The 26,277-nt window shown below is 45.1% G+C and overlaps 11 protein-coding genes across 13 annotated transcripts; 6 read left to right on the plus strand and 5 right to left on the minus strand.

Moving 5' to 3' along the window:
- Positions 1–448: 448 nt before the first annotated feature.
- On the minus strand, positions 449–1,536 carry LOC6619809. The gene is given in 2 exon segments (XM_002043986.2): positions 449–664; positions 667–1,536. Coding segments are annotated over 2 exon segments (558 nt in total). The 5' UTR covers positions 1,157–1,536; the 3' UTR covers positions 449–596.
- Positions 1,537–2,040: 504 nt separating this feature from the next.
- LOC6619810 lies at positions 2,041–3,891 on the minus strand. Of its 2 annotated transcripts, none has more exons than XM_032724363.1 (3): positions 3,717–3,891; positions 2,738–2,902; positions 2,041–2,682 (listed from the first exon to the last, which is right to left on the minus strand). In XM_032724363.1, exons 1-3 carry the CDS (start codon positions 3,772–3,774, stop codon positions 2,210–2,212), a joined length of 696 nt encoding a protein of 231 aa, XP_032580254.1. In that variant the 5' UTR covers positions 3,775–3,891; the 3' UTR covers positions 2,041–2,209. The 2 variants fall into 2 exon arrangements, with proteins under 2 accessions (XP_032580254.1, XP_002044023.1); XM_002043987.2 differs by having other exon boundaries at positions 2,738–2,851; positions 3,717–3,890.
- A 508-nt stretch (positions 3,892–4,399) lies between these two features.
- LOC6619811 (splicing factor ESS-2 homolog) lies at positions 4,400–6,263 on the plus strand. The gene is made up of 2 exons (XM_002043988.2): positions 4,400–4,848; positions 4,988–6,263. Exons 1-2 carry the CDS (start codon positions 4,497–4,499, stop codon positions 6,133–6,135), a joined length of 1,500 nt encoding a protein of 499 aa, XP_002044024.1. The 5' UTR covers positions 4,400–4,496; the 3' UTR covers positions 6,136–6,263.
- A 93-nt stretch (positions 6,264–6,356) lies between these two features.
- Positions 6,357–7,316, minus strand: LOC6619812 (sepiapterin reductase). Its single transcript, XM_002043989.2, has one exon. It carries the CDS (start codon positions 7,212–7,214, stop codon positions 6,429–6,431), a length of 786 nt encoding a protein of 261 aa, XP_002044025.1. The 5' UTR covers positions 7,215–7,316; the 3' UTR covers positions 6,357–6,428.
- Positions 7,317–8,625: 1,309 nt separating this feature from the next.
- LOC6619813 lies at positions 8,626–9,652 on the minus strand. The gene has a single exon (XM_002043990.2). It carries the CDS (start codon positions 9,428–9,430, stop codon positions 8,861–8,863), a length of 570 nt encoding a protein of 189 aa, XP_002044026.1. The 5' UTR covers positions 9,431–9,652; the 3' UTR covers positions 8,626–8,860.
- A 1,294-nt stretch (positions 9,653–10,946) lies between these two features.
- On the minus strand, positions 10,947–12,197 carry LOC6619814 (sepiapterin reductase). Its single transcript, XM_002043991.2, has one exon. It carries the CDS (start codon positions 11,944–11,946, stop codon positions 11,125–11,127), a length of 822 nt encoding a protein of 273 aa, XP_002044027.1. The 5' UTR covers positions 11,947–12,197; the 3' UTR covers positions 10,947–11,124.
- Positions 12,198–14,065: 1,868 nt separating this feature from the next.
- LOC6619815 lies at positions 14,066–16,167 on the plus strand. Its single transcript, XM_002043992.2, has 4 exons — positions 14,066–14,176; positions 14,459–14,647; positions 15,340–15,431; positions 15,500–16,167. Exons 1-4 carry the CDS (start codon positions 14,120–14,122, stop codon positions 16,041–16,043), a joined length of 882 nt encoding a protein of 293 aa, XP_002044028.1. The 5' UTR covers positions 14,066–14,119; the 3' UTR covers positions 16,044–16,167.
- A 709-nt stretch (positions 16,168–16,876) lies between these two features.
- Positions 16,877–19,046, plus strand: LOC6619816. Of its 2 annotated transcripts, XM_032724362.1 has the most exons (3): positions 16,883–17,255; positions 17,388–17,448; positions 18,741–19,046. In XM_032724362.1, the coding sequence occupies exons 1-3, from the start codon at positions 16,928–16,930 to the stop codon at positions 18,769–18,771; spliced, it is 420 nt and encodes a 139-aa protein (XP_032580253.1). In that variant the 5' UTR covers positions 16,883–16,927; the 3' UTR covers positions 18,772–19,046. The 2 variants fall into 2 exon arrangements, with proteins under 2 accessions (XP_002044029.1, XP_032580253.1); XM_002043993.2 differs by lacking the exon at positions 18,741–19,046 and having other exon boundaries at positions 16,877–17,255; positions 17,388–18,580.
- Positions 19,047–20,117: 1,071 nt separating this feature from the next.
- On the plus strand, positions 20,118–21,357 carry LOC6619817. The gene is made up of 2 exons (XM_002043994.2): positions 20,118–20,221; positions 20,292–21,357. Exons 1-2 carry the CDS (start codon positions 20,153–20,155, stop codon positions 21,168–21,170), a joined length of 948 nt encoding a protein of 315 aa, XP_002044030.1. The 5' UTR covers positions 20,118–20,152; the 3' UTR covers positions 21,171–21,357.
- Positions 21,358–22,306: 949 nt separating this feature from the next.
- LOC6619818 (chorion protein S36) lies at positions 22,307–23,480 on the plus strand. The gene is made up of 2 exons (XM_002043995.2): positions 22,307–22,400; positions 22,489–23,480. The coding sequence occupies exons 1-2, from the start codon at positions 22,353–22,355 to the stop codon at positions 23,287–23,289; spliced, it is 849 nt and encodes a 282-aa protein (XP_002044031.1). The 5' UTR covers positions 22,307–22,352; the 3' UTR covers positions 23,290–23,480.
- A 1,305-nt stretch (positions 23,481–24,785) lies between these two features.
- LOC6619819 (chorion protein S38) lies at positions 24,786–26,165 on the plus strand. The gene is made up of 2 exons (XM_002043996.2): positions 24,786–24,913; positions 25,152–26,165. The coding sequence occupies exons 1-2, from the start codon at positions 24,869–24,871 to the stop codon at positions 26,025–26,027; spliced, it is 921 nt and encodes a 306-aa protein (XP_002044032.2). The 5' UTR covers positions 24,786–24,868; the 3' UTR covers positions 26,028–26,165.
- Positions 26,166–26,277: the final 112 nt, after the last annotated feature.

Below are 26,277 nucleotides of genomic sequence, written 5' to 3' on the forward strand. Positions count from 1 at the left end.
CGCACGGGGTCTCCAAGTGAACCGATTTGTTTACCCTCCTTCCTCCTTCCATATAAATCTACGCATCCAGTTGCGTCCAGGATTTACGGAACAACTGCTTGTTAATGTTTTTCCCTGATTTTCGTTTGCCGCACTACTGTTTACAATTATTTTGAGTTAAGTGGCTCTCGTTCTCCAGTCCGCGGGTTATTCGTTCATTTCTTCTTTTTTGGCACTTTCAGAAGCATTTCGATCGCAGCAGATCGGACCATGCAGTCCATAAATAATACATAAATTTGAAAAATTGTTATGGCATTGGCCATGCCATTTTAGTCGTTAATTGTTTGTTTGAGTGTAAACAATTGGAAATGAAATGCTAACGGCTTCGAAGAAATTACTTTAAATGATTCATAAATTCGATATTCGATATTTTTATCGATTCACAAATATAAATGAGTAATGCATTTGTTGTAAGATTCCATCATAGATAAAATCGACTAAAAGTTTATTATTTAACGAAAAAATCGAAAATTGAAAAGCGTTTGGTTTAAAGGAATTTTGAAATTAAATGAGGACCAAAGCTTTGGAATTCAGAATAATTTATAACAGTCTACTTCTCATTGTCGTTCTTCGTGTCCTTCATCTTGACATCCAGAGAATCCACGAGATCCAATGGAGCAATCGGCTCCAGCTCCGTCTTTCCGTTGACCGGTAAATCATCGGTTTCAGTTGAGGACAAATCGAGTCCAGTCAAGTCTTGGGCCTCCGGTTCATCATTGTCATCTGCGTTGAAGTTTCGTTGACTGACGCCGTCCGGTGGATTGGCTATGCCACCAGGGTGTTCTTGGCGTTGCTGGTAACCGCCGACCAATGTAAACATAATTTCACTATCGTCCATCCTGTCATAGTCTAACATGTCGAACTTGTCGCCCGGCTTATGCGTCAGGACGACCGGCTTCCAGGTGAGATCCAGGGCGGACTTACAGGGCCCCAAATCCTCCAGTAGGCTCTGATTGGACAGCTCGCGACCCTTGTAGGACAGTCGACTGAAGCCCATGGGCACGGACATGGCTCGCCCGATCCGTGCCTTCAGGCTGGCCACCGTTCCTAAGCTATCCACCTCGTAGACGGTCTTCTTGCCGTCGCGCGTCTGGACCAAAACTTGCATGTTTCGCATCCTGATCTTGATATATATATATATAGTGGCACGTCGAGCTGAAACTTTTTTCGTTTTATAGACAAGCTCTGTGTTTTCAGGTGTAGTCTGCTTCGTTCGTATAGAAGTTTGCTTCTAGAACTCCTTGTCAAACTTTCGTCGTCATGCGAATGCCAGTGCGAGTAAAATTTCATGGCATCCATAGATTACCTTTTTTGATTACATACGTTGATTCTCAAATCGAATTTCATAAACAAAATCAAAGAAGATCAAGTGAAGCTATCAGCAAGCTGTGATGGCAACGAAGTTCCAGCGAAATGTATAGAATACGACTGCCTCATTAGAGCAAACATTTAAATCAAATTGACTAATATTATAACTCGCATTTAAAAACCCGCACAGTACATAATTATATTTCCAGGTACATAGCTATATGTTAAGTTAACAAATCGCTGGAGCCTAGTACCGTGCACAAACTGATAAATTTCCGCACATCCAGTTCGATCGAATGGAAATGGCCACCGGAAAAGCGAGCCGTGAAAATTAATTGACAAACATTCGGAGGCGTCGACACATTTATGCGCCCTCTCATTTGTGCAGAGAGCTTCCGGTTTTCCAACTGCTGCTCGTCGTGGGTTTCTTTCTCGGATCGGAGGAATAGGAATAGGGATAGCAATCGGAATCGGGACTCCACATACACAGTGGCATGATGTCGATTGCAGTTGACACCTCGTAAAAAGAGGAATGCAAACGAAATGTGTGATCACTGTTTACGCATTAAAGTTTAATGCTTAGTTTTTCCTCAAAAACATTATGATGAAGAACTGTTCAAAGTGAGGAAGTTGGACACTTTAGGTATCCCCCATCCCAAAATGTAATAACTTAAACATTTCTGATTTGTCTCATTTAGTTTAGTTATCTTTATTTCTTAAGGCACAGAAATAAAATAGAATAAATGTAAGGCTACTACATCCCAGTGTATAATGGTGTTTAAAAAATGAGACGGGGATTGTAAAAGAACTGGGTAGGTGGCAGTATGAACTGGCGTCCATGGACTCTGGCCGTCGTTCCATCCTAGAGCCTCCAGGCGGCGACGAGTCCGCTGATCAGCAGCGTCATGGACATGATCAAGTTGGAGCCGCCGTCGCGGGCCAAAGGAATGGTGGTGTCATTGGCCCGCAGGAAGTTGCAGCCGCGTCCCTCGCACGTGTAACAGTTGCCATCCTTGACGCACTGCTTCTTGGCATTCGCCGAGGTGAGGCAGCCGCGCTGGAAGGATCCGTCCACGGTGCGGTTGCTATTGCGAATGTAGCACTTGTCGCCGAACTTGTACAGCGGGCAGATCTTGGGCGACACATAGGTCTCCGCGGCGCAGGACGTCGAGGTCGAGTTGCCGCTGCACTGCAGACACATGAGGCGGGTCAACGGGAAGGTGTTCCGGTTGCATCCCTCGCTGTAGGTGCACAGCTGGCACTGCAGCTCGTTGGTGCACGCATTCCGTGTGGCATTGTCCAGATCGACGGCGCAACCGCGAATTGTGTAGCCATCTGCGAAAGATACCATTAGATACCAAATCACATGGTGGAGCCAGGGTAACCATACCCAGGACGCGGGAGTAGCAGTTGGAGGATCCGTCGGAACAGTTGCGATTGAGCAGGCTCAATGGATCAATGGCGCAGCGTTCGTTGTCCTTCGAGTGGCACTGGATGCATCCATCTGCGAATTGAGCGAGTGGAACGGAGCGTTTCGATTGAGTCATGGTCATGCCTGATTAGATTAGATCAAAATTTTGGTACTCTGCGTTGGCATGATGACATCATGTGGATTTGGTGCAAAGTCCCCTAAGTATGCACACAGTGCATATGTGTGCCAATGTGTTTGATTATTTCTATATACGTATCTACCTGCATGCCGCATTACAATGACGCGCACTGTACTTGGTTGGCAGTTATTATCTCAGCTCCCCGGTTGCCACAATCGATTCTTATCAATTTTTTGTTTGCACTGACACAGGGGCCAAGAGACAAGTGAGTCAGTAAACTATATGTATGTTTCTGGATAAGAAAAGCCAATTTACATTGCTTATTCGAAAGTTTGCAAGCAAATTATTTCGAAATTATGACAAATATTTATCTTGTCAGGTGGCAAGTTTAAATATTTACAAAATGTAAATAAATAAGCAACCGAGCGTCGTTTTCAGAGATCATGTTTCAACTTTAGCAACTTTTTTTTTGTACCTACATCTATTACATTTCATCACAATGAGAAATTGAATTACCGCTGACATATGTGACATATGTACATAGTATGGTATATATATAATTTTCACACCTTTTTGCGGCCAAACACACTCAGAAAAAAAAATAAAACAAAAAGTTGTTAGCCCAGTTACAAAGCTCAGAACCTTTAAAGTTTCTTTGGCAACTCGCCTATTGATAGATTATCGTGAATTTATTTCCGTGCCCATGAGACCATCGCTTATCACACCTTATATAATACACTCGATAAGTTCTTCAATTCTCACAGCAAAAAAAGAAATAAAAAACTGAAACCTATTTTTGGTGCAGGGTGCAACATTTACCACAACTGATGTAGGCCAAAAACGAGAGGGCTGCAATCACCAACAGGTAAAACTTCATGGCTGATTTGTATATATGTATGTATCGGGCGAGTTGGTGCAAGTGCAGTAACTAATTTCACGACGATCGACGGGTGCGACAGCTTGTGGAGCTGAAGCAAGACTAATGGGAATACGGAAGGTTCGTTGGAGGATTTGAAGTTGTCCAGCTATATATATACGTAAAGCTTTACGATAAGGCACCACGTGAAAACACACACAGCTGTAATCTGACTTACAGAGGTGGTCAAAAGTATTTTCACTTTTCACATTATGTTTAGCCTGTTAGTCAGCGCACTTGCGAAACTTCCAGATGTTTTTAAAATATATCTTAAATGTGTGTAAAGTCGAAAAAATATCAATACCAAGTCCTAGTTAATCGCATAAAATTTCAATTCAAATGCTGGCGCGCATTCGAATGCGTTCCACACTTATCGATAACATGTGGATAGTTACTCCTTGCCAGAGTTTTGAATAACAAAGTTTAGCATAATATAATTTTGTTTTTTTTTTTTTAAATTTAAATTGGTTCATACTCACCAATGTTTTGTAAAGGAAGTCGAAACATTTAAGCTAATTTTTTCACTTTTTACATCCGAGAATTTAAAAAATAAATAAAACCGACGTTTTGTTATTCTGAGTGAAAATCAAAACGGTCACACTTGACTGGCAGGCAAAAAGGTTCACTTTTCATAACTAAACAAAACAAAGCTATTTACGAAAAAAAGCGAGATATAAACGGCGATGAGTGCCACGACTAGAACACCTGTCACACCGGGCACACCTGGCACTCCCGGCAGCCTGGCCATGGAAGTGGCCCGCGTCCAGAATTCAGCCCTCGCCGAGTTCAAAAAGCCCACGGCGATGGTGCGCCACAAGAACAAGCCAAAGATCCTTACCGAGGAGAAGTACATCGAGGAGATGTCCAAGATCATCCAGCGCGACTTCTTTCCCGATCTGGAGCGGCTGCGTGCCCAGAACGACTACCTGGACGCGGAGTCACGTCGCGACTTTGTACAAATGGCCGAGATTCGGGAGCGCTACAGCCTGGGCAGGATTTCCGGGACAGGAAGAAGCACCAGCCGACGGAATAATGGTGGGTATTGTACTCGATTGGCTGAACATCACTGCCACCTCTCTCTTCTATTATCTTACTTAAAATCAAGTCTGATCAAATTATACATTTGTCATGTTCAATAGATAACTAATTAACTATTTTAATTCCTTAATTTCAGCCATGTCCCCGGCCACATTTGAGACACCAGTGAGTCAGGGGAAATGTAGCAACACCCCATTACCCAATTCCCGGGCCACTGACACACCATTTTCCACGGACGGCTCGGAGAAGAGCGAGGCCGAGGGCGGGGACACCACCGCGAAGCTATCGCTGGACGCCTTTCTGCAGAAGTACACCAGCGAGGATAACCAGAGCTTTCAGGAGATAATCGAAACGGCCGAGGCCAAGCTGCGCCAGAAATACGCAGTGCTGTACAACCATGAGAAGCTCTCCGCAGAGCAACTGCAGCGGGCTCTAATGCTGCCCAGCATAGAAAAGCAATTCGAGGAGCCAGATCCGCTAAGAAAGATCGAAACCTGGAACTACACCAACATGAACTCGATTATGTACGTGCCCGATGGCGTGGAGTACACGGAGGAGGAGCGCGTCCAGTTGGCCGAACGGAAGCAAAGCATCCAACACAATGCCACCAGACTGCCCGATGAGGCAAAGCACCGCGAAATCGACACTAAAAAGCTGAATGAAGTGCCCCAAAATGGGGCAGATGGTGCCACAGCCACTCCGAAGGTACGCGGCTTCGATTTGTTGCGCTCACCATCACCGCGACCCGGAGAGGCTTTCTCGCCCATCATGACCTGGGGTGAGATCGATGGCACTCCCTTTCGCCTGGACGGAGGCGATACCCCATTGCGGCCCACACAAGGACCCTCGTTCCGGATTAATGAGAACTCTCGTCGCGAAAACATCGCCATCGCTTTGGCCGAGAGGGTCAGCGAAAGGATGCGAAATCAAAAACAAATGGCTCTGGATACGGCGCGTCGTAACATTGGCTCACCACTGATACGCACCAATATGGAACGGCTGGCCAGCATGTCGCCGGCAGCGCAGCTACTGGCCACGGGTAAGCTGGGTATCCGCGGCACGCCCCGATTAAGGCACACACCATCGCCGCTGAGCGCCAGAAAACGAAAGGTTACGCCCGGCGTGGTGAGGAGCACCAATACGCCACTAGGTGAACCCAAACCCAAACAGCAGGCCAAGATAAGCACTCCGGCTAAGAACGTTACCATTGATACGGGATCCACGCTCACGGACGATCTGCTCAAGATACCCACTAAACGACGCACTGCAGCCGATTTCTTTTAGCACATAACATACCCCAGCTACATTATTCTACATTATAATTTCATCAGAATACCCCACCATAGTCCCACAGTGTTATTACGAATTGTGCATATATTTCTTATAAATAGAAGTCGAGTTGTTGGAAAGAAGATTTAAGAATGCGTAATCATAAACATCATACACATCTTATCAGCTTTAAAGTTCATTCAGATGTGTTTGGTATTGTAGCAAAAACCCCTGCGCACATTTTTCTTTTAATTTTATTGTTTCAATACAAAAACCCCATTACCACAGATAACATACTGATTAACTAGCTAGAACTGCTCATCCCTGTAGTCCACATGATCGCCGGACTTGAACTTGAATGCCTCCAGGACCTTGATGAACCGCTCCGTCGTCTGGGCGGGAGTCAGCATGGTCTTGGACTCCCTTTGCTCTCGGAACATGGCGACCACGTCGGGATCGTGGGCCTCTCGCTGAACCTGGACGGTCATCTGCGTGTCTATGACGCCGGGCGCGTAGTTCAACACCAGGGTGTCCTCGGCGGACTCCTCAGTGGCCAGCACTCGGAAGTACATCTCACGGGCAGCCTTCACCGTGCAATAGTGTGCCATCGAGGATATAGGTGCAATGGCTGCCAAGGTGCTCAGATTAACCACCAACTTTGGGATTCCCTCGAAGACGCGCATGAACTCGCAGTTCAGCGAAATGGCCGAGAAGACATTGGAGTGGTAGTAGCGCTGCAGGAAGTCCGTATCTCCGATTTCCTTGGCCCTCTTGGACGTATCGCCCACTGTGCCGGCATTATGAATGACTATGGATCGCTCGAAACTGTTCTTTCCACCGGATGCCTCCAGAATCTTGGTAAAGTCCTCCGTTTTGGCCGTTTCCAGCTCCAGCGAGTAGGTTTGCACGGATAGATCCGGAACTGTGGCCACAATCTCTGCCTTAGACTCCTGCAAAAGGGTTTGATTGCGTCCCAGAAGCGTCACCATGGAACCCTCGGCTTTGATCCGTTTGGCCAGCTGCTGGGCGAACTCACGGCCAATTCCACGGGATGCCCCGGTCACCAGGAGATAGGTGCGCTGTTTCAGGTCCATGATTGCGGCAAAACCCAGACTAAATTACTTTCTAAATTCCACACACTCCAGCGGCAACAGTTGGCTGTCTTTTTGCGTTAACTCGCTTTTACCTGATTTGGCAGCTTTTGCACAGCTGACTAAAGCTTGGTGCTTTTATTTTTATGATCAGGAGCGTAGTTGAAACTACTTTCTAAAAGGGGTTACACTACACTGTAGTTTTTGGTACCCATTAAACTTTTAGCGAAGAAAATATTCCTTCGGTTATTGATTTATAAGTATTAGTATTTGTAAACAGTCTCTAAACATTCACATGTTCTTTGGGTTCATAAATAATTAATAAAATATATTTGGAAATTTTAACCCCCCAATATACCCACCCATGTCTCCCGCTCTCCGCCTTTTGTGCTCTCGATTCGCACATTTCTCTCACGCTTTAAGCTCCACTTGATGCGAAAGGTTATCGCCGGCTCTTGCTTAACGATTTAATTTAATTAATTGCCAATGTTTTATTAACCGCATCGTTAGAGTGGACAGAATATACTACACTATATCATATATATATATATCGAAACCTATGGTACTTATGGAAGTAGCCCAGCTAATAGATTATATATACATATTATGTGTGATCGAAAGTCAATGTCAAGGTCAGCATCTTAAAGAGTTAACTCGAGTAATCTTCTCTCGAAAGCTCTGCAACTTTGTTATAAAGTTCAAGCTTGCAAATTGTCATTGATTTTTCTTACGAAAAATTTGCGCTCAGTGTAGCGTGGGTCACCACCACCACAAGAGGGAAAATGACGTCTGTTGGCCATTAGAGCCCGGAATGTGGGCCCAGCGGAGATGGAGATCAGAGATCCGGGGAAGCCGAGAAAACTGGACCGATCAAAGCGAAACAGCCCGATTAACCGGGTGCGTCTGCTTTTCATCAGCCACGGCCATTCAATTAGTGGTATGTACATACATAGATATGCATATATACATACATGTATATATACCATCTATATAGTATGCAGTAGTATCTGGTACCTGGCGCACGGGGTCTCCAAGTGAACCGATTTGTTTACCCTCCTTCCTCCTTCCATATAAATCTACGCATCCAGTTGCGTCCAGGATTTACGGAACAACTGCTTGTTAATGTTTTTCCCTGATTTTCGTTTGCCGCACTACTGTTTACAATTATTTTGAGTTAAGTGGCTCTCGTTCTCCAGTCCGCGGGTTATTCGTTCATTTCTTCTTTTTTGGCACTTTCAGAAGCATTTCGATCGCAGCAGATCGGACCATGCAGTCCATAAATAATACATAAATTTGAAAAATTGTTATGGCATTGGCCATGCCATTTTAGTCGTTAATTATTTGTTTGAGTGTAAACAATTGGAAATGAAACTATTTGCTTCGAAGAAATTAGTTTAAATGATTCATAAACTCGATATTCGATATTTTTATCGATTCACAGTCAAAACTTTTAAACTTAAATATATATAAATGAGGCTAATGGATTTGTTGTAAGATTCCATCATAGATAAAATCGACTAAAGGTTTATTATTTAGGCTTGCATCGTAAATTTAGATTCCAAATCAAAAATTGAAAAGCGTTTGGTTTAAAGGAATTTCGAAATGAAATGAGGACTAAAGCTTTTGAATTTAAGATAATTTATAACAGTCTACTTCTCATTGTCGTTTTTCGTGGCCTTTATCTTGACATCCAGAGAATCCACGAGATCCAATGGAGCAAATGGCTCCAGCTTCAGCTCCGTCTGTCCATTGACCGATAAATCATCGGTTTCAGATGAGGACAAATCGATTCCAGTCAAGTCTTGGTCCTCCGGTTCATCATCGTCATATGCGTTGAAGTTTCGTTGACTGACGTCGTCCGGTGGATTGACTATGCCACCAGGGTGTTCATGGCGTTGCTGGTAACCGCCGATCAATGTAAGCATTTCACTATCGTCCATCCTGCCATAGCCGAACTTGTTGAACTTGCCGCCCGGCTTGGTCGCCAGGACGACCGGCTTCCAGGTGAGATCCACGGTGGACTTACAGGGGCCCAAATCCTCCAGTACGCTCTGATTGGACAGCACGTGACCCTTGTGGGACAGCCGACTGAAGCCCATGGGAACGGACATGGCTCGCCCGATCCGTGCCTTCAGGCTGGCCACCGTTTCGAAGCGATCCACCTCGTAGACGGTCTTCTTGCCATCGCCCGTCTGGACCAAAACTTGCATGTTTCGCATCCTGATCTTGATATATATATATATATAGTGGCACGTCGAGCTGAAACTTTTTTCGTTTTATAGACAAGCTCTGTGTTTTCAGGTGTAGTCTGCTTCGTTCGTATAGAAGTTTGCTTCTAGAACTCCTTGTCAAACTGTCGTCGCCATTATTACCTTATTTGATTACCAAATTTCATAAAGAAAATCAAGTAATGCTATCAGAAAGTTGATGAGAGCACGTGGCAACCCTGGACGTTGACAGCACATATAAAAATATTTGCAATTTAATAAAAATCCATTTTTGGTGGCCCTCAATACAGCTAGAGAAAATTCCGGGGCTCCACTGCCCAGCGGCCACGTGGCCTCCAAGGCCAGAACATGGATACATTGAGCAAATCAATCCTTGGCGGGGCATGAGCCCTGTATGACAACGTGAAGATACTGATGCGGCTATATAAACACTGATAATAGGTGACTCTTCTGGCGCCCAGCTCGGAAAACAACACCTAATCCAGTTCCTGCTATATATATTAGGTGTGATCGAATGTCAATGTCAAGGTCAGTATGTTAAAGAGTTAATTCGAGTAATTCTCTCTAGAAAGCTCTGCAACTTTGTAATAAAGTTCAAGCTCGCAATTTGTCATTAAATTTAATTGTATTTTTATTTCCCACATTCAAGGGAAAAACTATAAAATCCAACTGATTACAGAAGCTTTGCAACATTGTAGGGAAGCTCAATTTACATATAATTTTTAAAATATTTCATAGGTTGATTAGGAAAGCTTTAGCAACATTTTGAGCAACTTATGGCTTTGAAAAATACTTTTCTATATGTATGTATGTATTTACTATAAGGAATACCCAAAAGTATGCCTGGAATATAAGACAGATGATTTATTGAAAGTAAACTGAAAAAAAAAATTGAAAACCAGAATAAGGAGCCATTTATAGTTATATAGATTTAAAATTTTTGTATTTTTTAGATGCACAGTACCTATAGAATTAAAAAACTTTATCGTAAGGAATAAATAAATTCAAGCGGATACAGTAGCCAAATTTTCGCATAGAATTGAGAAAACCCGGATCAATAATCAGTCTATTGGGAATTTTGAAAATTTTCGACCCGGCAACACCACACATACAATTCTATACATTTGAACACGTGTGGCTTTTCTTATCACTAAGACTACTTGATCTGTCTCATTTTCTGTTTTGAGCTAACAAATAATATATATTCTGTATATTTGTTTAATCTGTTGTGCATGGCTGATTCATAAACTCACGCCTGCACATACAAATTTACCTATAGTAACTAATTACTTAGTATATTCTGCAGAACTCCTTTTCTGAGTCTCCGTTTTGAATATATAATATTTAAAATATAAGGGTTGTGTTTGAATCGGTGATTCCTATCTATTCTATTTAAAAATAGACTTAATTTCAAATTCCGTTGAAAGTAGGTTTTCGAAAATATAAATATGGAATGTAAACCTGTAGAAATCCAGATTTCTACCACCCACCCAAAATGAAAATATAATTTTTCGTTCGTTTTCCTGTTCGTGTGCTTGATTTTCGTGCACTTGCAGGTCTGAAATCAGGGTCATTGGCCAGATTTTATTAATTTCCAAGGTGATCAAGTCATGTACAGCATTCCAATCGTCAACCAAGAATAGAACCGAGTCCATCGGGGACGCAGCCCACCGCCACGGTGCTACTCATAAAACGAAGGTGTCGTAATAGTCGACATCGTGACCGGAGACAAAGGATATCTCCTCCAGAATGTTGATCAGCTTGAGCGTGGCCTGGCAGGGCTTGATCCTCGGCAGCTGGAGCAACTTCTTCGAGGCGATCAGATCAGCGGGAGTGATCCGATTGCCGTTCACATCGCACTGTCCCTCGTGGGTGTCCATCAGACCGGGCGAGAAGCTGAGCACATGGACTCCGAAACGATACTCCTCGGCGGCCATGGCGCGGAAGTACATATCCCTGGCTCGCTTGCAGGAGCAGAGCAGACCCGCATGGACCAAGGGACGAACCATCAGCGACGAGGTAACGTTCACCGCCAGCTTCTCCACCCGCTGCAAGTGCTTCGATTGCAGCCACGTCTGATTGAGCGCCATCGGAGCATAGAGCTGCTGCTGGACATAGGCCTTCCAATCGTCGTCGCTCTGGGGTTCCAGGAGCACATGCGTGGCCGCCTTTCCCTCGTTGTGAAGGATTATGGATCGCTCGAAGCGTTGATTGTCCTTGTCCGCCATGTAATTATCCTTCAATGCCTGTTCCATTAGCTGCACACCATTCGAGTGATCCTTGTCCAACTTTCCGGTCGTCACCTTAACGTTCTCCGTCTTCAGTTCGCTCCGGATATGATTCTCCAGCTCCCGAAGCTGCTCCTGATCCTCATCCAAGATCAAAGCAAGGGATCCAGTGGCCAGGCGCCGGCAGAACTCCAGCGCCAGGGATTGACCCAAAGGATTTGAGCTGCCGCTTAACACCAAAAAGGTGCGTTTATTTAAATCCATTCTCTTTGCTGCCATTATTTTGATTTGAAGGATTTCGGGTACTTGAGGATTTCGGGAACTGAAGAATCTTCCACTTGTGTTCACTTGAAGCTGTTCGACTGTACTGTTGCCTTATTTCCACCGGGCTTTGCCAACTGGACTCTGTTTTGGACTGATAAGCTATATTCCGATTTCGATTGGCCAACTATATGTATATATTTAGATGTATATGTATATATATTTATGCTCGACTGAGCAACTCAGGTTCCGATTCCGTATGGAGAAGCGCTCTGGACTGGCGGGGATGTCAGCTTGGGGCTTTTATACAACCCAATCGGCTGATAAGCCGGGGTTCAGGCGTCAGGCGTCTTGTTGCCGTGCCATTAACCATTTGTAATGTTTGGGATTTCGGCACCGTAATCCGGACCTCTGGAATCTGGTGGAGTGGTGCGCCAATATTACGCATCGGGGACAGTCCTGGTAAATATAGACAGTTTAGATAATGTCCTCACAAACAAATTGCTCTATATGCTTTATACTTTTCATTTCATTTTATACTTGCATATTAGAAAAGGCTCTATTTTTCAGGTTAATTTTTCCAAGCCCCTCTTGACTTTGCCACTGTTTCCCATGAGCCAAAAAGCTGATCGATTGTCATCTTGTGGTTCATCGAGTTCCTTTGATATGGCGCTTAGTCAAGGTTGTCTTTTTAGTGCAAGAGATTAACCAAAGAATTTTGTAAACAAATCAGTTGGCAACAATTAATAGTGTAGCACAGATGGGGGCAATATTATGTGGAAAGTAGAATGGTACGTTCTTCGCAAAACAAATTAAATAAATTTGCATTCATACAGTTTTTGCAAGTAAAACTGCTTTCCTATTAAATGTATATACCTATATATATTTATTTTCCGAATCACATAACAGGTTATCGCAATCAGTCGTTGAACTTCCCTAGACGAATAAACTGCAAATGGTTTTTGCAATTACATAATACATATATGCCTGTGAATTTCATGGGTTACCTATCGATTTAGTGTAACACGTGTGAATTTAATGAACTCTCTCGTTACTAAACACATCAGTTAAGTCGCATGTCCAAAGATAACGTAAGAAACGTATATATTTTAATGTGTCATTTGTTTTTTTATTTTCTTTTTGCCCTGAAATGTGATTTTTCCATATTTCTATAGACATTATCGATCGGAAGGGAAGTGCTTCAAGATCTTCTATCGATAGACGGCTGTGTTTCCAGAATTTGCTGTTTTGACTATATTTTCGCCAATAACAAGCTGGAATTAGGTTAATGGCCTCATTATATTCCGGTGGAGTCTGCTCCCGATTCCCGGGTCGTTTCGAGATGACGCTGACCTAGCTGACCTATTTAGAAATCGGGAATGGAACGCAGTTCTAATCGTAGTTCCTCTAATTATGCTCACATTTTTCCCCATTTTTTGCAGGAAATAGCTTGCAAAATAGAGTTTATAGCATTTGAAGCTGCACTACTTCAATAACTTTGTTTTGAGCAAAGCTTAAGTTCCCATTTATTATAATATATAATTACATATTTATATATTTTATATTGCAACAGACTTGCAAATACAAGAAACATCAAAAATAAACCTCTATGCACTTATGAATGCCAAAATCTTGATAACTTTGCTGTTTTGCTTGTTGATAAAGACCAAGTCTTGAATGGCTGGAACATCTTGGTTAGTGTACCTACTTTATTGTTAGCCACTCACATGGTATCGTCCAAAGTTCTTGGAATTCACCAGTGGGCAGTGGCAGTGGGTATAGCATCACATCTGTCTGTTTATGTTGATTTAGGGGTATTATCAAAACTGCGCTGGGCTTTCAAGCCGAAGCACGTAGCATCGCAGCTTTAGGGGACAGGCGCGGACCTAATGGAAAGCATATTTGGAACAGGCTATATCTGAACCTGACCCTGTCCTCCGTTCAATGTCGTTCAGCGGGAAAGTGACCCCTAGAAGATTTCATTTAGCTGGAAGAAAGAGTGGAGTTTTCATTCACCTCGATCAAAATCGAGAGCAACCCAGCTGCGAAAAACTAATGCATGAGCACAGCTTTCGGCGATCTGCGGTTTTCGGGTTTATCACGGTTATATAAGCCGTGTGGACCGCTCCCACAGTCAGTCCAAACTTTTGACGGGCCAAGAACACAGTGATCCGATAAGAACCTTTACAAAATGCTAGCCTGCAAGCTTCTTCTCGCGTTGGTCATGGGAATGCACTGCATTCAATTGGTAAGAACACTGCTTAATACAGTGATTACAAAAGCTTAAGAGTGCTTCCTGGAAAGATTTTGAACACTGTTTAGAGGGTGGTTACAAAGGATAAAAGAAGTTTCCGTGAACTTAGAATAGTTAATAGAAAAGGATTAAACATATGAAAGGATACTCCTGATGAATGAACACTTGCAGTTGGAGATAAGGATACCCATGTTATACTTGGATCAAACAAATATATTGAAGATCTAAATCGACATAGACCAAGGTTTAGTAATAACTACCCTTATATTCTCACAGTTGATGGCGGCCTGCGTGTGCGCCGAAAAGGGAACGGACTACTGCCAAAGCTGCCAGGGATCCACGGTAATCCGGCCGAAGCCCCGATACTACGAGCCCAGTGACGTGAACCTGCCGCCGATCGGAGACAACTGCTGGTGCCGCAAGCAGCTGATCGAACCGGCCCAACTGCCCAAGACCTGCGGAAAAGTACGTGAGCTGTTCCAGTACATGAACGCCTTCAACAACCTCTTGGGCCGTCGGATGCTCGAGGGCGCCATCGAAGCCAAGACGCTGGCGGCACAGCGTCTGGCCGAGCGGCTGCAGCGTCTGGAGCGGATCGACTGCTTCAAGAGGGGCGCCTCCGGCCATCGCTATCAGCTATAATCATCCATGACTAATCCACATGCACATGCATAACCATAACCAGTGACGCCTACCCACCAGACTTAAACATACGCAATACACAAAAGAGTTGCAAAATATGTGCAACTTCAATTGCATATTTCAGATGTAGTTACTATATTTTATATGAGCAGATGTTACTTATAATCAAAGCCCCGTTTATAGCTAAACAATAAGTTACCTATCATAAGCATTAGCATTAGTTTCGACACCTCTAATCAGCACCCAGTGGCAGTGGCATTCATCCAACGTCATCCCCCCAGCTGCAGTTATGATTTCCGCATCGGTCATCATTATCACCGACCTAACTTTGCGTCACCATGATCAGAACACAACATCGTCATCCAAATATATGCATAACGCCCTCATATATCGCCGCGTACGTGCTCCTAAAAACCAAGAGCTATGCGAAGCCCATGCGATAGAACCCATTTAGATACACCACCCACCGATTAACCGAACCGAAACTGAACTCTCGATTTGATCAATCCACACAGACCACGCCGTGCAAGCCCACCTGTTCGTGCCAGAAGATCAGCTCCGACAGCAGCTACGCCTCCTCTTCCAGCTCAGGATCCGTCTACGGAAAGTAAGTACAGAAAGAACCCATAACCACATGCGATATTTTAGGAACTAATCACCACCGATCTCCTCCAGAATCGACTATGCCGCAGAGAAGACAGTGGACAACAGTCCAGCTGCGGATCCCATCAGCGTGAGTCTGGCCGCCCAGGCTGGAAAGGCCATCAATGTGCCGGAGGCGAAGTTGGCCTACGGATTTGCCCAGAAGCCCGTCGACGGTGAGAAGAAGGTGGTGTTCTCCAACGTGCCCGAGGAGAATCTCTTCAAGCTGAAGAGCGACGTGATCACGCTGAAGAAGCGCACCTACGCGAACAAGCAGGAGGACGAGGAGGAGTACGCCGAGGAGGAGCAGGAGCAGGAACAGTCATCCGATGATGAGGAGGCGCCGCAACTCACCTACAAACAGCTCGGCTACATCACCGAGCAGTACAAGAACCCCAAGTTCAGGAAGATCAGCCGCTCCAGATCCAGTTATGCGTACAAGGACTACAAGGATTCAAGCGAAAGCGGCTACGGCAAAGTGGCCGGCAAGGTGTCCGTGGACTGTGGCTTCAAGCCCGGCCGGATTACCTCGTACCGGAAGTCCAAACGAGAGGAGTCCGACGACGGGTACTACTAAATCAAACCCATCCCATCCGATCCAATTCCAATCCTTCCGTTTGTAAATATGTATATACGCCAAGGAGAGAATGGATGTTTGTCTAAGTTAGTCTTAAAAAATATATACGTTTTTAAAAAATTCACAGCAATTGGTTTTCTCCTAAAAATTATTACTTTTAACTTGGTTAACTATTTGATCTCAATTTTTAATAGTTTTAAAAGTGGTTCATTAGACCGAAAAGAAAATGAGATGAGGCCAAAGAAAATAGAATGCAAGAATTTTAATTTGCATATTGAACAAGAAATAAACCATTATAGTATCATTAAGTCTTTTAAATATTCCCACGACATATTATTTGACTTATTTGTTAATAAATTGCATTATTACAGTTGAGCATATCTAATAGAGATTTTACAATATTTAATAGTTTGTAATACAGTATGTTACTTTTGAATGAATGTTATGTAATGCGATATGCTGCACAAGAAAATAATTGATTATATATCAACAAAAATTTGTATAAGCTGGCATAATTCTAAATGTTTTACAGAATACGGCTAAAACTAAAATGTTGACTTTCCGTTCGCATTGGGTAAGTTCCACTGTGGACAATTCTGGGTTTGGCGTTTGGATCTCAAGCCATCGAGACACTCGACACTGAAGAAAGCGGCGAACGTCGGGAACATGACTTTTGACGGAAAACATGACCCGCGAACTATTTGAAAAGGTCAGCGAAAACAAAAACAAACAGAGTGGCCAAGTCGGCGTCTCTGGGGAAGAAGACCTTGCCCAAAGTCAAGACCATTGGGGTCCGCGTGCTGGCCGAGATGATATAAAGAATGTGATGGTACATACTGCGGCTAGTAGCCAGCAAGGCAGACAACCGAGAAGATCTAACCGAGATGCGATACTCCATGGCAATGATCCCGATTCTGGGCCTGCTGCTCGTAGCACTGGTCCACGCCGCTCCCGTCGAGGTCGTATACACGGGCGAAAGTTGCGCCTGTCCCACCCAGTTGGGTTACCAGCTGAATGTGCCCAATACCCCCAAGCCGAAGAAGTATGTCGGTGGTGAGTACGGCTATCGGGTGGAGAAGCCCGTCCAGACGAAAGCGAAGATCACCTACAGCTTTGACTTCACTGTGGAGCAGCCGAGGACACCGGCTCCGCCCAAGAACAATCCCGCCAAGCTTTATGCCAAGGTGGACCGGATCACAGTCAACAAAGCGGGTAAGTGGAACAAAAAACCAATAATTTCATTAAAAACTCCTCTTAAGCGGACAATTCTCTCGTGGGCGGACATTTCTCTATAGTTTCTACCTATTTCATCTAACAGTTTTATCTATGATTTATATTATACAGATTGCCAGGCCAAGAACAAGTCAACATGCGGCTGCTCGAGTTGCTCCGGCCAAAAACCCAGGTACGTAGCTTCACCGGTCAGGTCGCCGAACGCCATTCGTCGTCGCAGGGATCTTCGCCAGCCAGGTTCGCTGCTCCGCCGTCGGCTTATGCGCCAACAACAGATCCAGGAGCGTCCGCCACGCTTTGTGAAGCTCTACCACAAGGATTTGACTCCTGCGCAGGAGAAGCATCAGCTTAAACTTTTTGGCCTTTTCCCCGTGGAATCACCAGAGTCAGTGGCTGCCGCACCCAAAACCAAGAGAAAGACGAAGAAAACCCAGCCGAGCTGGATGGGATTGGGACGGCGTTTAAAAAAGCGAGATATTAAGGGAGAGTTTGATCTGCTCGAGCAAGAACGATCCCAGATAGATCTGACTGCACCGGAAATAATCCAGTTTATGCCCGAGACTCTGAATCCGGACTTTAGGCCCGGTCAGTGCCACATGGGCTGTGGAGCGATGACAGCATCGGCACCACCACCAGAAGAGCCACTGCCCAAGGAGGAGCAAGTGCCTCAAACCACGCTGCCTGTGCAAACGGAACCGCCAGAGCAGCTCAACTCGATTCCCGCCAAGAGGGCTGCCTATGGTTACTATCCCCTGCAGATTCCCTCGCCACTGGGCCGCCGGGACGACTACAAGTTCGTGGATGACTCGCAGCTTAGAAGCCTGCTGTCCACCACTTCTGTGCCGGATCCGCAGGAGTACAGCTCCACGCCGCTGCAGTTTGCCGGTGATTTGGAATCGGTTACAAGAAGATCCTATGGGGCACCACTTACGGGTCTCGGCGGTGGCTATCCCGTGGAGCATGTCTCCGACTCCCAGCTGGACAACATTATCTCGGGGATAGTGTACAATCATCCTGCCTACGATCACTACTCCACAGAGGGCAGTCTGGTCGATCCGGAGCCCATTCAAAAGCAACAGACCACGGATTTTCTCAAGAAACTCATCGATGGCCGGCTGGGCGGCTGGGGTTTCGATCAGGGATCGGAAACCGAGCACAGTTTACGCAATGATTACTCCACACAGCCAGCGAAGACCTACGGCTACAATAGCCACACCCAAAATGGCTACAGTATAGACACCTATAATGCGCCACCCATTACGGATTACCTGAGGGCCTGGTTCTAGTGCCCAAACTACCCAACATAAAATACATAGTGTTTAGAACTTAGTTTACACAAAAAAACAGAGAAAATCATAGACGAAAAGTAAACAAAAAAAAAAAAAAGAATATAATAAATTGAAAATACATTGTGGTGTTTCTTTCTTTATTCACCCACCGTCTTCGTCTTTCTTCTCTTTGCAGCTACGGCGAAGACGCGGGCTACGGCTACTGAAGCGAGATCTTACGTATAACCCAGCAATATCAAAACCAAAACCGAAACCGAAAGCCAAACCAAAACTTCAACCCAACCCAAACCATCGATCTGCTGAGCTCGGCTTAAAATCCAGCCGAAAGTAGGCCAGTGGAGCACTCCGCTTTCGGGTCTCCATTCGCTTGTATATATGTACATATGTATATGTATCTACGTGTACCATATAAGTTACCCCGATGAATCCAACCTCCGATTTCTGTTTACGTTTTCCGCTTTTGTCGGCACTTCAAGAAGTTGCCCCAATTAACTGGTTAATAAAGTGTTTGCTTGATTAAAATGTGCTCGATTCGATGATTTTGGGTTCCATGGTGCACCTTTGGCATAGGGAGATATATGATTGGCATATATGATACCCCTAAAAGTATGCCCACCAAAATTAACTACACTAATTTTTAGCCAGCTCCTAATCCTAAGCAGTTCAAATATTACAATGTGAGAATAAACTATTAAAAATATTAAACAAATAAGGGGTTTAGCCTTTATTTACCTAAAGCAATTCTTCTGTTTTCTAGTCTTAAGCTCACTTATCACTAAAAAGCCACTATATAGCTTATATTTTTTACCAAAAATATGAAGAAGTACGCTTGCATACCCGCGTATTTATCACGATCTGTCAATGGCCAAATATTTTTTGTTCCATATAAACAAATGGTGGCGGTTCATCATTCAGCGACGAAATTCTTGCGATTGCATACTATTGAAAAGCCATAAGATACTCGCAACCAAAAGCCACAAAAAACTCACTAAACTTCGTGACCAGAAGAGCAGAACATTTCTAGAAGAATACTCAAGATGCATAGGTACTAAGTAATAATAAATAATTTATCGTATTCGCTTAAGCTATTTTATTTAATGCAATGCATTAATCTCTCGTGCTTATATATTTCAAAAATATATATATTTCAGACAGAACTCACTTATCCTCTGATTGAATAATTCTGAATATGTAGGGTGTTTAGTACCATAGTTTATTGTCTGATTTTTGCAGAAACGAATGCGTTGTAATCCCAAGACCTTGTAATTCGGCATGTCAACAATGTTTTACAGCATCCAATTAATGGCACATACACCCATTAAAACCACCTGAAGTATCGTTAAATTATTGCCAGCGAACCCATTGACTAGTGCCAAAGAATTCGAATGACCCTGGCTTGGTGTTTTTATTTTTTTTCTCTGACGCATCAAGATCGCTGGAGATTCGTGGATGAGACATCTAGTGAATATGCCATGGCATATCTGGTTATAGATCACGTCCCGGCACGACATTTTATTTTTTACCCGAATCGAGCTACTTTTGTGGGTATTTAAGTGGATTCCATGGGAGCCGGGGCCCTCAGTCGAAATGGCAGCCGACGGCAGTTGGCCTATACTACTCTTGTTGGTCTCAACACAGGCAATTATTCACGCAGAGGTGGGTTCACCATATATACTCAGTTTATACATATTCTAAATGGTGCATATATTCTTCATTATTCGTTCAGAATCTGAGTGAATCCACGCCCGGCCCCGATGAGGAGTACAATGTGAGCACAACTCCGGGTGCGCCGCTGGAAAAGACCACCAATGGCTTGGCTGCTCGCGTTGAGCCATACGATAAGGGCGATCGGGAGCAGTACGATGTGATCGATATGGCCACTGCCACGGGCACGGTGATGGGCAAGCCCAGGAGTGGCCAGACCACGAGGATCTATACCACCGGCGAAGTGGACGAGAGCTTTTGGCTGAAGCATCTGGGCGATGACTTCAAACATGCCATCCATTTGCAGGTGGGCGGCACCAACGAAGAGTACAATCGCCTGATCAATCGGACCCAGAACGGTGTCCACGAGGAGGTGCATCACGAGTATTTACCGGGGGCCGAACGACCTGGCAGTGGAGTTCATCCGCCATCTCCTCTACCTGCGCCGTACCAATCGCGTCCAGCTTATCGTCAGGGCTTCGACAATCGAGCCATGGCCATGAAACAGCAGTATCTCATCCATCAGCAGACCCAACAGTCGCATCCTGCCCAGCAACGCTATAACTATGCCCAACAGCACGCACAACACTATGCACCACCACCACAACCACAACCACAATACCCACAGCACACACCACACAGAAACACGTATGCAAAGCCTCAGAATTATGGGCAGCAGAATTACAAGCCGCATAGTTATATCATCAACTCTAGCGAGGATCAGCTGCACGCCGAGCAATCGAATCCCTCGCCGGTGAAATCAGCTGGAGAGGATCGGCAGCATAAGGAGGAGGAGTTGGACTCCTTTGGCGGTCAGCTCAACTTCAAGTCACCCTTCAATGACTACGGCAGTCGACCCGCGCGAGATCTCACCTACCTTCTCTATAAGCGGGGTCTCTAGAAGCTAAATCCACGTCCACGTCAAACCAAAGACTTGCGGTCTCCAGTCCATTGAGTTCTATAAATGCGACTGAGCCACACACACCACACACCACACGCCACACATACACACACGACAACACACACAACATGAACTACACTGAGATTAAGAAAATTATTAAAAAAAATAATAAAATTAATAAAAAAAAAATATATATATATATAAAATAATTGGTATTGTTTGGATTGAAATAAGCTAAGAGCTTATCAAGAAAACATGTTCAGTGACTCATAAAACAATACTCTACAAGTTTAAATTGAATTAACAATTTACTTTTCATGGCTTAGGTTTTTAGTAACAATGTTTATAAGCTTTAAATAAGTTTTAGATATAGCAAATGTTTTAAATATAAGATACTGTATTTCACATTGAGACGAAACAATCCACCGAAAATGATAATATATAAGAAAATTGCCATTTATTTTTTAAAATAAAGATGCCTTTAAAGAGGAATATCTTAAATGTTTTAAATACCTTTGAATTTTAATTATATGGCTAATAAACACACAGTTGAAACTTAAACGTCATCGAAATGAATTCGTTTATAAATGTACTTATATACCATGTTAATATGGTTTAAATGGTATATCTTTCTCGGAAATTTTTACAAAATTTATCTGCTCATATATCTCGATCGTAAGATATTATCAGTTTACAGATAAAATCTTTAAATTTTGGGTGAATCTGTTGCGATTAAAAAATACTGCTGGAGAGCATGTTATATACACATTTCAGTATAAATCCTAAGTTAAATGTAAAAACATATGAAGGAGCTTAACTTCAAACCCAAAGGATTGCAGAGAGATGGCACAGCTGCAATCATCTCAAGAAGGCAACCAAAACGAGACTCGTAGCGTTGCGTGGCATATTCGATCTTTGGAAGAGCTATGATTCAAGCCAAGGGAACCAAGTGCCGAAAAATAGAAGATTGCGACGGGCGGAAAGCAGACTGGTGCACCATGGTGCTTAGGAGGTTGGTTGTCTAGAGATCTGGGCACGATGGCGAGACAAAGATGCGGCGCAAAATCGGAAATGGAGATGGATCACGTAGCCGGCCATGGCGGGCAGCGATTATAGGCGCTATAAAGAGCCGGAGTCATCGCCAGACAGCGAGCAGTAGACGATCCACACGTAAACGGCAACATGCAACTCGGTCTCTGGTTTGGCATTTTGGCCATCGCCGCCACGCCGGTTAGTAGCCACAGCTCATCCATGGCAATCTCATTGGGCATCCCTCTAATCTCGCAAATCTCTCTCTCTCTTACCTCCTCCCCCTTAGCTGGTGAGCGCTAACTATGGTCCCGCTGGCGGACACGGACACGGACATGGACAGTACCTGTCCGGTCCCAATGCCGGACTCGAGGAGTACGTGAATGTGGCGTCGGGTGGCAACCAGCAGGCTGCCAATCAGATCGCCTCGCAAGCCGAGATCCAGCCCACGCCGGAGGAGGCCCGTCGTTTGGGTCGCGTCCAGGCGCAACTCCAGGCCCTCAACGCCGATCCCAACTACCAGAAGCTGAAGAACTCCGAGGATATTGCCGAATCTCTGGCCGAGACCAATCTGGCCAGCAACATCCGTCAGGGAAAGATCAAGGTGGTGTCGCCGCAGTTCGTTGACCAGCATCTGTTCCGCTCCCTGCTGGTGCCATCGGGCCACAACAACCACCAGGTGATCGCCACTCAGCCCCTGCCCCCAATCATTGTCCACCAGCCTGGCGCACCACCCGCCCATGTGAACAGTGGCCCACCGACTGTGGTGCGCGGCAATCCGGTGATCTACAAGATCAAGCCCTCGGTCATCTACCAGCAGGAGGTGATCAACAAGGTGCCCACTCCGCTGAGCCTCAACCCCGTCTACGTGAAGGTCTACAAGCCCGGCAAGAAAATCGAGGCCCCACTGGCCCCGGTGGTTGCCCCCGTCTACAGCCAGCCCCGGGAGTACAGCCAGCCCCAGGGTTATGGTAGTGCCGGAGCTGCTTCCTCCGCCGCCGGTGCCGCCTCCTCTGCCGATGGCAATGCCTACGGCAACGAGGCTCCACTGTACAACAGCCCCGCGCCCTATGGCCAGCCCAGCTACTAAGTTGGTCATCCTGGGCACAGGTTGCTCCTCAGCTGCGACAGCTGGTTTAATTTAAATTTTTGTTTTTTTTTTTCTTTGCCGACTACTGAGCACAAATAAATGAAAAAATACTTGAAACGTAAACGTTTTGTCATCAATTATTTTCGACCGGAAGTGGCTACCAAAGTGGCAATGAAGCACTTGCTCAAGCACATATTCATAAATATAAATATACGAAAGCATGAGAAAAACAAATAATTATATTTAGTTTTCTTCAAAAATAAATAATCAAGGGGAAGAAGTATGAACATGAAAGTATATATAAGTCTGTAATTGATATCTCTACGGTCATTAAAATATTTTAACTATTCTATAAGTATGCACAACATGGTACGCAATTTATGAGATACAATTCGAAAGATATTGGATAGCATTATCATGAATGAAATTATTTCACACTCTTGTGATGGTAGCTATCTTATTCCAGTTATCGTTTAATTGCGAAGAATGGGATCAAAAGGTCATCTTTATCAACATATTGTTGATTCCGGAATGAATATTAAAATAGCATAACTCTGAATTAATGGAACAACTATTATTTTTCAGCCTCTATTTTTTTAAACAAAGAATATAGCACGTTTAATAGTTAGCACTTTCAATAGTTAGCACTTTTAATGCATTAAAAGTACCAAATTTATATGAAAGTTTCATAATTGTTTTAAAACATAAGAATTGGAGATGTTTTTACTTGTTTGTACGCCTTTAAATTCCTAGTTGGAATAGCTAAAGATCCATATTATTCAAAATGTCTTCTTGAAATCCCTTTATTTATCTTTATCTTTATTTTATCTGACAACTATTAAGTATACATTTTTATATGGTACTTTAAACTGATGGTTAAATCAGTAACATGTATTTTCTAAATTAAAAATGGTCATGTTAAGATAGCCACTCTCCAACTATCTAATCACATTTATAGCAAGAAATCCAATACAATTGAGATTCTCCGTGATTCCTTCTACCATTTCCCAATTCAGACAATCGAATCTGCGCAATCCGTGTGAAATTCAAGGACTTCAACTGAGTAATCATTTCCCCCTATCCACTTACACCTCGGATTGCCTCTTATTGCGACTCCCGGAGTTTTGTGTCTGCCAATGCGGAACTATTTTCGCTATCTGAGCAGACGTTCGGACCTCGATATGCGGCGGAGATTCACAGCCCGGCTGTTGATTCCGATTCGGTGGCAATGTGTTCGTTGTTATTGTACAACGGGCAATGGGCACTGGGCAGTGGGCAGTGGGGTTTTCGGGTTGTGGCTTCTACGTAAGTGGAAGAGACGCCGTGATATACGCTGGCAGCGATGCGTGCGATCTATCAGCATTTGGCCATGTTTCGCTCGCATCGCGTGGGCCCGGAGCGGAACAGCCGGCACCGGAGTTGGCATCAATCCAAATGTCACGTACCCGGAGCCGGAGACGCGTCCGGAGCATATTTAAAGTAGTCGGCCACCAATGGAGGGCAGCAGAAGACAGCAGACAGTCCAAGCGGGAGCACACCAGAAGCCGAAGAGCAACTGGAACTGCAACTGGGAGACAAGATGACGAGATCGACCTACATTTGGGCGCTGGCCGCCTGCCTGATCGTAAGTGTTCAAGCTCGAAATCTTAGGATTAATCCCAAGAAAGCCAAGCCTTTCTATTCTGGCTGCTTTCGTTTGTGCCATGTAAATCGTACATGAAAAGCAACTAGACTTTCCTTTAAATTACTTGGAACGGAATCAAGCTATCTATCGATCTTAGACAAAAGATCATTATGGATCTTAAAAAATTGTATATGTCGATCCAATTCTAATCCATTTTCCCCCCCTTATTTACTTTTAGGCCTGTGCGAGCGCCAACTACGGCAGTTCCCAGGGCTACGGACCCGAGTCCGGAAGCGGCGCCTCCGATGGCGGTGCTGATGCCGCTTCAGCGGCCGCGGCTGCTGCCGGCGGTGCCGGTGGAGCTGGTGGCGAGTACGGTGGTGCTAACGCCGGTGCTGGTGCTCTCGAATCCGGAGCCGATGCCGCCGGTGTGGCACAGGCTGGCCAGAGCAGCTACGGCTCCGACCAGAACATCCCGTACAAGCCGGTGAACACCAAGGGTAACACCCTGACCTCATCGATCACCTACCCGCAGAACAAGGGCGAGATCCTCATCCATCGTCCTGCTCCCATCATTGTCAAGCGTCCGCCCACCAAGGTGCTGGTGAACCATCCTCCATTGGTGGTGAAGCCCGCTCCCGTGGTGCTCCACAAGCCCCCAGCAATCGTTCTCCGCAAGGTCTACGTCAAGCACCACCCACGTCGCGTCAAGGTTGAGCCCGTGTTCGTCAATGTGGTCAAGCCCCCAGCAGAGAAGTACTTCGTCAACGAGAACAAGCAGGGCTACGGACAGGGCTCGCAGTCCCACGGTCACGGCCATGGACACGGTGGCCATGGACACGGACACAGCGGACACGGACACGGTGGACACGGTGCTGGACCCCATGGTCCTGGACCCCATGACGGTGGCCGTGGCCTGCCCGCCTACGCTTCGGGAGCTGATTCCGCTGCCGCCAGCGCTGGCTATCAGCTGCTCCAGAGCGGCAACCAGGGTCTGTCCGCTCTCGCCAACATTGCCGGCGAGCGTGAGGGTCCCTATGGTCCCGCTCCCAGCCATCAGCACTATAGCGCCGGTCCAGCCGGACATGGCGGCTATGCTGCTCCCGCCTATTAGGTAGAAGATGCGAAGGAGTTACGGACTGGATGACTGCTGCGGCTCCGGAATCAACTGAAGCGGCTTGTTTAGTCATCCGCTTATCCGGCTGATTAGTTACTATGTTTTAATAAATAAAACACAGCCTGATCGACCAACGCCCATGCCTACGCCCACGCCCACTCATGCACACCCCAATACCACCCACCCACCCATTCAATGGCCAAGGAGGGGCGTGGCACTCATGTTTCTTTGCAAACAAATAAAAAAT

Source organism: Drosophila sechellia, chromosome X (genome assembly GCF_004382195.2).
Source record: "Drosophila sechellia strain sech25 chromosome X, ASM438219v1, whole genome shotgun sequence".
Lineage (NCBI taxonomy): Eukaryota > Metazoa > Arthropoda > Insecta > Diptera > Drosophilidae > Drosophila > Drosophila sechellia.